This window comes from Tripterygium wilfordii, chromosome 17 (assembly GCF_013401445.1).
Source record: "Tripterygium wilfordii isolate XIE 37 chromosome 17, ASM1340144v1, whole genome shotgun sequence".
Classification (NCBI taxonomy): Eukaryota; Viridiplantae; Streptophyta; class Magnoliopsida; order Celastrales; family Celastraceae; genus Tripterygium; species Tripterygium wilfordii.
Window position 1 is genome coordinate 3400196 of NC_052248.1, and position 12976 is coordinate 3413171.

Consider the following 12976-nt stretch of genomic DNA (forward strand, 5'->3'; position numbering starts at 1 on the left):
AGCTAACTTCCTGCCCTCCCATGAAAATAGATACACATTGGCTCTACCCTTGTGTGTGGCATCAACATCAAATTGCCAGGGGCGCCCAAGTAGCACATGTCCAACATCCATTTCAATAACATCACAAAGGACTTCATCATGATACCATTTGCCCAAAGAAAGAGGCACACGGCATGTCTCTGTAACTCTCACCAACGGACCATCTTTGAGCCACCTAACCGAATATGAGTGAGGGTGTCTAGATGTTTGTAAACCCAAGAATTCAACAAGTTTCTTTGCTACGAAGTTCTCACAGCTACCATTATCAATGACGAGATCACAAACTTTATTCTCCACCGTGCAAAGCGAATTAAATATTTTATTCCGTTGTGACTCATCCTCACACCTTGGTGTAATCAAAACTCGCTGCACCACACAGTTGACCCTTTCACCATTTTCCTCCGTGTAATCAACTCCGTCCAATTCTGGATCCTCCTCGTCAAACTCTTCATTCTCCTCTCCATAATCCACCAAATTTGCTAGCTTGCGATCAAGACATTCATTGGACTTATGACCAATTTTATTGCACCGATAACACTTTATAGGGGCTGGTTTGGTATACGGATTTATTGGTTTGGCTTGTGTACGAGAACTGCTTCCTTCTCCAGTATGGCCTGGTGTCTGGCGCTGAGCTGGAGTGCTTCCAGAAGTCATCTGGCTGCCTAAAGAAGATGCAGCAATTGTACTTGGTGGTTGTGGACGTTTCTCTCTACTTGTAGTATACGAAGTATCCCCACTGCCTCTTCGACCTCCTAGATGTTTTTCCATCATCTCGGCTTTTATGGCTAGATTATAAGCTTCGTCCACCGTCCAGACAACTTGCAAACCAATCTTTTCACGAATTGAAGGTCGTAGACCATTCAAATATCTAGCCACTCTCTGCATCTCCATCTCAGAAAGATTATTTCGAGCCGACAATCGGTTAAATTCCGCTGTATAATCAAAAACTGATTGGTTTCCTTGAAAACAATTTTGATAAGATTGGAATAAATACTGTTCGTAGTCAGGAGGTAAAAATCTCCCCATTAACAACTGTTTCATCCTCCTCCAAATCCTTACGAGTTCTTTTCCTTACCGCCGTCGATTAAACTGAAGTTGATCCCACCAAACAGCAGCGCTACTCTTGAGTCGATACGCCACAAGCTTCACCATCTTTTCCTCTGGGACTTCCATCATATCAAAGAAGCGCTCTATTTCTGATAACCAGTCAAGAAAATCCTCGATTTGCATACAACCATTGAACACCGGAATTTCAGCTTTGAACTTATAGTCATCAAGAGGACGATGTCGGATTGGTCGAACTTCCTCAAGACCATCCTCTTCTTCAGAATCAGATTCTGCCACTCCTGGTCGTGCACCAAACCTAGCCTGTGCTGGTTGACCCCGATTACCTCTACCACCCGCAGGATGCAAGCCTCGCACTACAGGAATCGGATCTTCGACTCGCTGCGGTTGTGCTGGTGGAAGACGAGCCATCATCTGCTCAAACATACCTCGCAGTTCCGTCATCTACTGTTGATGAGATTCAATAGCTATCCACACAGCGTTCAGATTCCTATCCCCATCGGCGGGAATATTACCTCTTCCTCCGTTGTCGGCGACCATCGTCCCAAGGCGATTCCTTAAGCTCCGATACTAACTGACGCAGGCGGAATATACCACAAGGATCAAGCTAACGCTCAATCCCAGGAACACAAGAACCACAATCTGAGAAAACCCTCTCAAGACTCTTTTTTTTTAATATTCCAATAATAATCACCCACAAGACATCCCACTATTCTTTTAGACCTAACAACAATTACCCTTAAGGACTAAATTGCCCATACATAGGAAAGGAAACTACTTAATAAAACGAAGGACTCTTAGAAAATTGCAACTAAGGAAATAAAACAATAAAGACTCTAATTTCCAACGCAAGAAATTGCACCAAGTCAAAGACGTCCGCGTCAGGAACACTCTTAAATTAGGAGTCCTAATCCTTGTCCACCGAGTAATACAAAGAAGAGTTGAAAAAAAAAAAAACAAAATAGGACTTAATCTTTTACACAAATTCAACAACTGTGAACCATGCTTCACGTTTTCTTCTTCTCGTGCACTCCACTAGCGGGTCCCACTTGTTTCTTTCCTTCCTCTTAAACCATGGAGACTTTGAGTTGTGTCTAAGTTTTGGTCAAATTCTAACAGCGACTACGTCTAAGGTATGCATACTTGCTTTATTGTTTGCGGAAAATATGGATTCTTTCTTTCTTTCTTGACCTTCATTCTCTGAATAAAAAAAATTTCGGTCTAACCATAGAACTTTGACTTTTCAAAATTTCTATAGCCTTTCGTCACAATGACATGGCGATGTTAATGTTACGTATACTTAACATAAGAGGGATGATATGTTATGGTAGTGGTCAAAAATTGTCTTGGTCCACTTGTCAGTCAACACCATATTACCTTGGTCAACGCGATCAGGACAAGCCCATGGGCAGCCAATGTCTTTGGGCGGCCATCAATGTGCGCCAAAGCTGAGGGTGTTCAACGCCATCAATTGTCGATGGACAACGATCGCACCCACCTCAGATATCAATCGCTCAACTCAATTCAATTACGTATCATACTCATTCATACATATGATCTACACCATATTGATCATACAACTTAACCACGATCTCCTACTCTGACTTGGCTGTCCTAAGGCATTGGTTGTAGTTCAATGTCCTCTTCTATTTCTCCACGAATTAATTAGCCACAAATGTCGATGTAATGTCTGCAGCAAGTTTGTTCAGGTTTGCTATATCGATGTCAGGAGTTATCTGGTGGCACCAACTCTGTCAATAGGTTACATACTCTTCCAGTGAGCCACCATTTCAACTTCGTTCCACTACAACAAGAAAGAAATCTTGGAATCACGCACAGAAAAACAATGGTAAGATGCACTAAAGTCGTTCTTTTTTATACATTCATTCAATAGGATCCATTATCCACTTTGCATTTTAGCACTTAGGGCAACTGATGATGAGGCATGTATTTAGGAAAGATGTAAAACATACATTTTTTCATCATGATAATTGGAATTATATTTGTAATTTTCTACTCTAACAGAGATATATATGTTTGTTTGTCTCCTGTTGATTGCTTTAATTTAACATCGGAAGAAGCCCTATAATGGGATAATTTTGCTATTTCATGTTTTCAACAATTCTTTTTAAAGAATTTCACTGCTAATGAAGATCAAGATTGGTCAAAATTAGAAACAACTTTGGAATTGGCATCGACTAATTCGCTGAGCAAGTTTTGTGATTATAATTGTTCTTACTTGATAGTTGGCGGGGTTTGTGATATTACGTGGGATTTGTGGGAATACGAGACATGAAGATATCAAAAGAGTTTGCAAGCCTGGAACCGCTAGACGGATTAAGGAGTTCCGCAATTAGTTTTAAATTGTAGAGTCTACAATTGAAATCTAATGGCTTGAGAGATGTGCCAAATCACACCACATTTTTGTTTTTTCATTTTTAAAATTTATATGACTTTTTCTTCACCATTGGATATGAATTGTAGACTCTAAGGAATTACAGAGCCCCCAAATCTCCGCTAGACCTAGCGGATGACTCTCATTCAAGAATTGGTGTTAGTGCTTGAGATGCTTTGATGTGAAAATCAATAACGAATTTTATGTTTCGTAGCGACATTTTCATTAATATGTTGGATAGGAATCGATATGTGGCCCTTTCATTATTATGTTTGATAGGGATCGGTATGTGACATACGCGAAAAAAAATGAGGATTTGAATAAATTATGCCGATTTAATGAATTATGTAAAAAAGATTGGTATATGATTTCTTTAACTTCAATTTCTTTTCACATACTAATACAATTACAAGTGTGAGAGCCAAGTTCATAACAAGGACCTATAATTGCATATGAGATAGCAAAGTTTATAACACGGACGGGCGAAGTGCGAGTATGCACCTAGTTTATCATAAATGTGGAGGGAAAAGGCAATTATTTAAGGCTATTTGCAGGGGAGAACTTTGCCAAATTCATCACACGTGCATTGCCATTAGAATATAAAGTAAAATCTTATGCTAGTCTCATACTTGGATAGGGACAGCCAGGAGAGGAAGGGCCTTTTGTAATGCAATGCCAAACTTTTCAGACATGTCCAGCTTCTCTGGCTTCAATCCATCAGCAAGCTTCCAATCAAATGAATGGAGAAGAGAAGCCAACGTCAAATGCAGCATTCTCACAGCCAATGGCATTCCGGGACAAATTCGTCTGCCACCTCCAAAAGGAAGGAGCTCAAAATCTCGACCTTTGATGTCAATGTTGACCTCCAAAAATCTTTCAGGAACGAATGAATTTGGATTTTCCCACACATTTGGATCACGGCCCATTGCCCAGACATTGACTAGTATCTGTGCACTTTCAGGCACCCTGAAGCCGCAGATTTCTACATCACTATTCGCTTTACGAGGAACAAGAAAGGGGCCTGGAGGGTGCAACCGAAGAGTTTCTTTTACAACTGCTCGTAGGTAAGGCAGCTCTGTGATTTTAGACTCTTCAACTATTTCATCCTTGCCAATGACTTTTCTGAGTTCAGTCTGAGCTTTTGTCAATTTTTCAGGGTTGCATAATAACTCGGCCATTGCCCATTCTAATGTGCTTGATGTTGTGTCGGTACCTGCAACAAAAAGGTCCTAAAGAAGATAAAAGTGTGAGTAGTTGCAGATTTGCTTAACTAATCATAACTAGCAAACCCACCATAATGGGTGGTCAAAACTCAAAAGTGAATTAAGGAGGTAATTTATTTTAGCACGTTCGCGGAAGTTAAATGTAATTCACAGATTCTTTGTTCCCTTTCTAAGATCAAAGATTATAGATGCATGACAAATACGTCAAATATTTTTCGGAGTTTGAATTCGTATACATGTGTGTAAGATCTGAAAAGTGTTGAAAAAATGATGGTCAACCATAGTTTGACCATTATTAATTCAAAACTCAATAATAATTATTGAATGAAATTTACGAGCAATTGATCCTTGTTATAAGGACAATGAATTGGAGCAATTAGTGTGACCAAATCATTTTTTGGTTGAATGTAAAAAGACTCCAAAGTGATCATGATGAGCATGGTGAACATAGTGCAATAAGTGTGTATATGGAAATCCCACATTGAAAAAATACCATGTGGATGTGTAGTTTATAAGCTCAAGTGTTGAAGTAAGACTTCGGGCCTAAGGGCACCCAAGCTTTTGTGTGAGTGAGAGGCTCAACATTATGAACTTGGATTAAAATACACACGCCCGTCCTCCCGCCCACCCACCGGTGGGGCGGGGCGAGCGTGCGTGTGGGTCAAACCCATACTTGGGCTTAATTGGCCCAACAATTTCTTATATAAGGCCCAAATGCATAGAATATAGACTTGAGACTGTTTCAATGTCAAGCTCGAAATTGCAGCCCATGACTTGGTCAAGTCAGCTTTTGTGTGAGTGAGAGGCTCAACATTATGAACTTGGATTAAAATACACACGCCCGCCCTCCCACTGGTGGGGCGGGGCGAGCGTGCGTGTGGGTCAAACCCATACTTGGGCTTAATTGGCCCAACAATTACTTGGGCTTAAGTGGCCCAACAATTACTTATATAAGGCCCAAATGCATGGAATATGGACTTGAGACTGTTTCAATGTCAAGCTCGAAATTGCAGCCCATGACTTGGTCAAGTCTGGTTGCACCTTACCTGGTCAAATGAATAAATAGCAACCTTACCTGGTCAAATGAATAAATAGCAGTTGCAACAGCCCAAGATATGGACTAGTGGTTGCAACATTTTTGGCCTGAAAATCAGTAATTTTCCACTGATTTTTCTAGGTTTTTGTTGCTAGGCTCTCCTATATAAGGAGAGCTTGGCAGCAGCTTTCAACACCGAAAATTTTCTTCTGTGTTTGCTATACACGAAATTCATCTTCTATCTCTGTTACTCTGCCGAATTTTCATCTGCTCTGAGAGTGCAATTCCTATTTGGTTCGATTGTGACCACTTGTATCATTGTGCTGCCTGCTCGTGGTTGGGGCGTTGTATCTTGGGAAGAGTCTGTCCGGAGAGCTTAGCACCGGTGGCTGGGACATTTCTCTTTAAGGAGATTCGCGAAAGGCGTACCTCGCTCCACAATTCCTATCCAGCTGTTTACGGTTTTGGTATTTTAATTTAAGCATCAATTGTTGAGTTCATATATGGTATTGTGATATGTATACAATCTGCTATGTTACTGTTTCTATTGATGTTACTGTTTTAGTCATTTTTCATGCAATATAAATATTAATAAATAGATTATTGCATGCTAGATAACCAGCAAAAAGGCCATAGGAAGTATGTTACCCCAGCAAGCAAGCTGGGCCTTTCTCTGGTTAAAAGTAAATTTCATTCACAAATAGGCTGAAAAATGTACTCACCAGAAGCATATGCTTAAGATCAAGCAAGCTGAATTCAGAATTATAATCTTTGGCGAGATCGAGGAGGGAATCAAGTAAATCTCTGCTTCCCGTAGTGGACATGTTGGAAACATCACTAGGATGCGTCCTTTTGTCGATGATACCATCAAAAATATGAAATAGCATCTCAAAGTAATTCTTCACCCGTTTCTGGCAACCTTGTGGGTCAATAACTCGAAGGATGGTAAAATAGTCTGCAAAATTAGGTCTTCCAACATCTTCTAATACACCCCGTGTTATGTCACTGAAACTTTGGGAAAACTCAGAATGATAGTGTGATAGATCAATAGAGAAAAAGGTGTTTGAGATTAGATTAAGGGAAGTAGTGAATGCAACTTGACCAATATTTACAGCTTGGCCTTTGCTGCAACTTTCAAGCACATAATCCAGCAACTCTTGCACCTTTTTCCGACGAAGTGCTTGACTGGCATCTAGCCGCTGTGCGGTGAACATGTACATGGCACTTACCTTCCTAAGGTTCTTCCAATGAGCTGCCGGGGGCAACCAAACAATTGAATTCATGTGGTGATCCTTTGCATGGACAGCTCCAGGGATTGTTCGGGCAGATAAGGCTCGGTCATGTTTGTGTAATACTTCTTTGGCAGTGTATGGAGAAGACATGACTATAGTGGTTATGCCTCCTAGTTTGAGTGTCATTATGGGACCATAAGTTTGTGAGAGATCAGCTAGAGCTTGGTGGGGTTTGTTGCCGAGATTAAAAATGTTGCCAACTATTGGGAGAGGGCGAGGACCAGGCGGCAACATGGCAGGGCTGGACTTGCGGCGGCCAGGCAGACCTGTGGTGAAGACATGAAAGCATGTCCATGCAAAGGAAAGTATCAGCACTAACAGCAGAAAGTAGTCCATATTCAGGATCTATACTCTCTGCCTAGAACTTGTGTTAGATTATATAGCTAGTAGCGAGCTCAAAAGATGCTATTTATGAAAATGCAGGTGAATGGGGGGAAGATGAAATTTTGGAATTGCCGGTTTCATGGAATTGCTTTTTACTGCGAGAAAAGCAAGTGCACATGATGCAATTGTCCTTTGACCAGCCAGTAATTGCACGTGGCTCTCATGTCCTATATAATGCTATAATTTAAGGGTTTATCTAAATGCACTTACTTTTTTATTCTATATACATCCTTTTTTTTTTCTTTATACACTTCTGATCCCATCATTGACCCATCTCTTTTATATTTTTATAATTTTTAATTTATTTGGTTCAAAAACAATATTACTAAAAAAACAATACTATTAAAAAATACTATTAGAATTTTTAGTTTAATACTTTGTACTAATATTTTGTTGTATATTTCTAATTATATCAATTACAAATTTTATGGTGTGAATTTTTTTATTTTTGTAATTATTTTAGTTTGAATTTTTATGATGTGAGTTTTTTTGTATGTTTGTAATCATTTCAGTTTAAATTAGAATTTTTATGATGTGAATTCTTTTGTATGTTGATAATTATTTTAGTTTGAATTTTTATGATGTGTATTTATTGTACGTTATTTATTATTATACTTATATTAAATTACTGTAATACCCTTTTCAAGTATTATAAATACATGTCTTTAGTATCATTTTCTCTAGATCTTTTTTTCTTCGTATGTTATACTCTACATTTTTTGTAGATTAAGTTACTCATCCACTATAATTTAAGTAACTTATATATATAATATTTTTCTAACGTTATGGATAATTATATAAGGTTATGGGCCGAAGATTTAAGATTATCCAGTGGAGGATCAAGTGAGGTATTTTCATACATTAATTTTTGTATAACTTTTTTAAAAAAATTTAAACATGCACACACACACACATATATATATACGCATATTTGTAATGTTAATAGTAATTCATCTCTAAGCATGATGATCCATGCCTAGAAGAAGTTGGATCAACATCTGAGAAAGTTGAATCAACGTTCGAGCAAGTTGAGCAAGATTTTACTAATGAATTTACAATAGATATGATATGTTTATATGTAAATGGTATAGTTACAAACACTATATATAAAATTCTAATTATTTTATAACATGTGCAGATATTTCAGTCTCGAGAAGAATTAATCCAACGGGTAATCTTTTACTTTTACTTTTTTTCCGTTGTGATCCATCCCACCTCCACATGCAGAATATAGTGTCATCACTATTGGATATGTGAATGGTAACCACTTTGTTCATGTGTTCATGAGTGAGAATTATCCGATGCCCCTATTATGATCCAGTGATTTTCATACAAGTATAATTGTGCAACAGAATGGGCAATACCATATAAGAAACAACTCTGTCATTACGAGAAGCTTTTTCATTCGATAAATGTATTTCAACCCATTGTAGACATAACCTCTGATTAATGTGTTTCGTATTGATAACAATATTATTTTTTTAACCAAATAAATTAAAAATGATAAAAACATAAAAGATGTGGGGTCAATGGTGGGACAAGGGGTGTATAGAGAGAAAAAAAAAGGGAGGGGTTGTATAGAGTAAAAAAGTGGGTGCATTTAGAGTAGACTTTGGCATAATTCAATCATTCAATTGGAATGAAATTGATGTTTATTGACAAATTAGCTGGGCTTGACTCTGCATGGAAGAAAATCTCTCTCTCTCTAGTCTCTCCCACCTTTTCTTTTTTCTTTTGACAAATTTGCTCCTTCATTGCACGAGAAAGATGAGTACCTCACCTGAACCCATTTTTTCCGCCTCACATACCGACATTTCACCAATCTAAATAATTAGTTTCAGGAATTGTATTCCATATAACACTTTCAAGTTTCAATGCATAGGGCACAAAGGACAACGAGAACATGCCTATAGTTGCCAGATGCAGGAATTGATAAGAAGAAAAGTACCAACCCCAAGAAACACGTTTGTTTCTTATTACCAGTCAGTTCACGCAACTAAAACTGGTGCTGTGATATCATTGCTCACCTCACACAATAATGAACATATGATCCATGCCAGATGACTCCCTATTTAAACAATTGGTAGTTGAAAATGGCATCTCATGCTTACTGTTTCCTTAGACCTCTTAATAAGCTACATTACTCATAAAGAACCTAAATAGTGACACCGAAACAAAATTGTAAAACCAAAGAAATGACGACTATCAATAAATAAGTATATATAATTAAATACTGAAGAATATGTCACAAACATTTTGCAGCTATGAATAGGTTGAAGTGTGAGCATAAGGCAGCACATTTTAACATAAGTTACTTGAGAGTTGTGAGACATTCATTAGAGTTGAGTTACTTACTAAAAAAAAAGAATTGAGTTTGTTTGACTAAGTTTTAGAAATCCTTGGTAGATGAATCAAAACTTAATAATTAGGCATTCTATTTGAGTTTTTAGTTGAAAAAAAAAATGGGTTTTATTATGGCAATACCTTCTTTTTTTTCTTTTGAAAAAATGGCATTACCTAATTAAACAAGCTAAATTCAAACTTCATTATTTTTGACAAATCAAACTTGACTATTCAATTCAAACTTTAGTATCATAGTGGGGTAATGCAAATTTTGATCATTGAAACAGTTGTCAATTTCCAACAGAGTCGATGAATGTTCACACGTTCCACCATCTTGAGAACTCAAAGTTAAAAATTGTTCCAATATGTACGCACACGGGTATATTTCACATCGTTCGGGCAGATTCATTATATTGATTTTCTATGTCATATCAATAGTTTGATTCTCATAATAGTAAAAAATCTATAAGAATGTGCATATTAAAATAATTTTTAATTCTGGATTTTCAAGTTGAAACGTTTAAATAATTGAGCCAAATATGAATCAGTATGTGGAGCAAGTTCAACCCAGCCCGGTCGCAGGCCAAGCGAGAACAGGGGAGCAACTCCTACTCAAAAGTCAAAACTTTGAAATTTAAATAGTCACCGACTGTTAAGCATTAACCGCTCTCCATGTGGCCACGTTAGAAGATGCACACCTGCACCGTCTGTTTTATTTTTAATTTTTTTTTTAATTCTACGAAATAGCAAAACTTTACCAAGTACACATATCAAAATCAAATATTGAAAACGCGTACGTAGAGCTCCAGATGCCAGTAGCAGCCATGGAAATGGCGAAGATGGCACTGAATCTATCAGTGATGGTAATGCTGATCGCTGCAGCTGAGTCGGCCACAGTTTACACCAACCACACGGTGGGTGGCCCCGACGGCTGGTTCTTCAATGCAACCACCAACACTTCCGCCACTAATTACACAGCTTGGGCTGTCTCGGAAACCTTCAATCTCGGTGACTTTCTCGGTACGAGTCATTTATCAGTTTACCTGCTTTTTCCTTATTTGTTCGTAGGTGTTGTACTCTTTCTATTGAGCCCTAATGGAATGCCAGGCTTGAAATTCCTTTTCCGTTCCTTCAAAATTTCTCGGCAATCAATCAGTTCAGATAGATTAATGGATGAAGCCGTGCTTTCTCGTCAACCAAACAGCGAAATTCTGATCTGTTTTCAGTCTCGATTGATTTATTGAATTCAAATTTCTTATACTTTAGATTTGAAAATCCTAATTTCATTTCTTCCATTTATGCTCAACCAAACAGAACGTCAATTGATTAGTCTCTGATTTTTCAACTGCATCTCTGAGTCATTTTCACGAACTTTCTCTTTTTTGGTCACGACTTTCTCCTGATCTATCGCAGTGTTCAACACCAATTCAAACCAGAGCGTGGTCCAGACTTACAATGAGAGCTTATTCCAGAGCTGCAACACGGACGACGCGACGGACGACGACTACTTTCTCTACAACGGCGGCGTCACTAATTTCAGCCAGGCGTTGACTATCAGCTTCCCGTTGACTATTCAGGGCCCCCAATACTACTTCTCCGATGCCGGTGACGACGGCGTACAGTGCTCCAAAGGCATGGCATTTGCGATCTCCGTGAATCGCGGCCTCGGACTGCCTCCCAGCCTCAACCAGCCCCCACCACCGCCATATATAGAGCCTCCTCCAGACCCCGACTCGGCTCAGTCTCCGCCCGTGACGGTCAACGGTTCATCGGATTCGCCGGGAAATGATGCATTGGCTTTTGGAACGAACGTGCGTGTGGTTCTGTGTGCCCTTCTCTTTGCTGTTGGGGCGCTGATCTCCTGTTAGTGACTACTCCCTAGTTAGTGTGAAACAGTGAAAGGGATAAAAATGGTATTTTGGAATTCAGAAGAGGTTATATTGGTAATTAACTCACTAGCGATGTACAACTGTCCGCGATATAGAGATCAATAAGGGCGTGTTTGGACGTAGGTTTAAGGGCAATTCAAGGGCTGGCTACATTTTTTTTGTGCTTACTACTTTTATTTGGGTGAGAGTGGATTACCAAACACAGACAGTGAGAAAGGGTTGAGCTTTATATGCCGTGCTTTGTTTCTTATTGAAGATCATACAATGTATTGATTTTAACGTTAATTTATATATATAGTTCTTGTGATGCAACCTCTGTAGCATTCTGGAGTTGATTCAGTTCATACATTTTATCCCTAACAAAATAAATAACCACAATCTATATAAATAGTAAAATTGTATGGTATCGTGTAAAATATATCGTTTTTCTTTCTCCATGAGTGCCCCTGTCCCAACCTTGATTGTGATATTTGAGTAGGTAAACCGAGACGATATTTCGTTCTCGAGATGGGTAGGAATCAAGGTTGTTGAATGACTGATATTAGTGTAGGTAGAATTTATTTGAGGACAGAGCAGAAGGAGTTTTTTCTTTTTTTAGAAATAACATTACGAAAAAAATTAATTGAGGGTATAATTAGGGTTCGGCATCGGCCAGGCCCGTCCCAGTTATTTTGGACCCTGTCTGCACATATATGTGTATGTGTATATAATATATATATATATGTATATACAGGGGCGGAGCTAGGATTTCAAACTAAGGGGAGCAAAAAATTTTGTGGGGGTTCGGGGGTAGCGCCCCTTAATTTTTTTTAGGACTAAGTGTTGATTTAACATAATTTGTAGTTAAAAATACGTTGTGTGATCCACTCATCAAAGTGTAGAGAATAATAAGATAATTAAATCATCATTCTTTGCAACGAAAACAATGGCTAATTCAAATACTCAAATCGAATTGCGAATCTATATTGGTTTTTGAGGATTTTGTTGAGAGGTCAAAGTGAGTTTTAAGGGTTTAAAGGATTTAGAATAAAAGAATGGGACGGATTTGGGAGAAAATATTTTTTAAAGGAAGAAGATTGAAAAATGGATAGTATATATGATAATTTCAAAAAATTGAAGGGGGCAAAATAGAAAAAATGGATAGTATAAGGGTATTTTCCCAAAAACTAAGGAGGGGCAATTGCCTCCCTTTTATCATAGGCATACACATCCGCCCGTATAGATATATACATATTATATATATATATATATATATATGATGCCCAGTCGGGTCTGAGTCTGGGCCTAAAAATGGGGCCCATATCAGATAT

At 38.3% G+C, this 12976-nt stretch overlaps 2 protein-coding genes across 2 annotated transcripts; one reads left to right on the top strand and one right to left on the bottom strand.

Annotated features, from left to right (window-relative positions):
- Positions 1-4018: 4018 nt before the first annotated feature.
- Positions 4019-7466, bottom strand: LOC119982159 (cytochrome P450 76T24-like). Its single transcript, XM_038825380.1, has 2 exons — positions 6481-7466; positions 4019-4728 (listed from the first exon to the last, which is right to left on the bottom strand). The coding sequence occupies exons 1-2, from the start codon at positions 7384-7386 to the stop codon at positions 4123-4125; spliced, it is 1512 nt and encodes a 503-aa protein (XP_038681308.1). The 5' UTR covers positions 7387-7466; the 3' UTR covers positions 4019-4122.
- Positions 7467-10484: 3018 nt separating this feature from the next.
- LOC119981732 (blue copper protein-like) lies at positions 10485-11978 on the top strand. Its single transcript, XM_038824841.1, has 2 exons — positions 10485-10797; positions 11191-11978. The coding sequence occupies exons 1-2, from the start codon at positions 10587-10589 to the stop codon at positions 11643-11645; spliced, it is 666 nt and encodes a 221-aa protein (XP_038680769.1). The 5' UTR covers positions 10485-10586; the 3' UTR covers positions 11646-11978.
- The last annotated feature ends 998 nt before the right edge of the window (positions 11979-12976 follow it).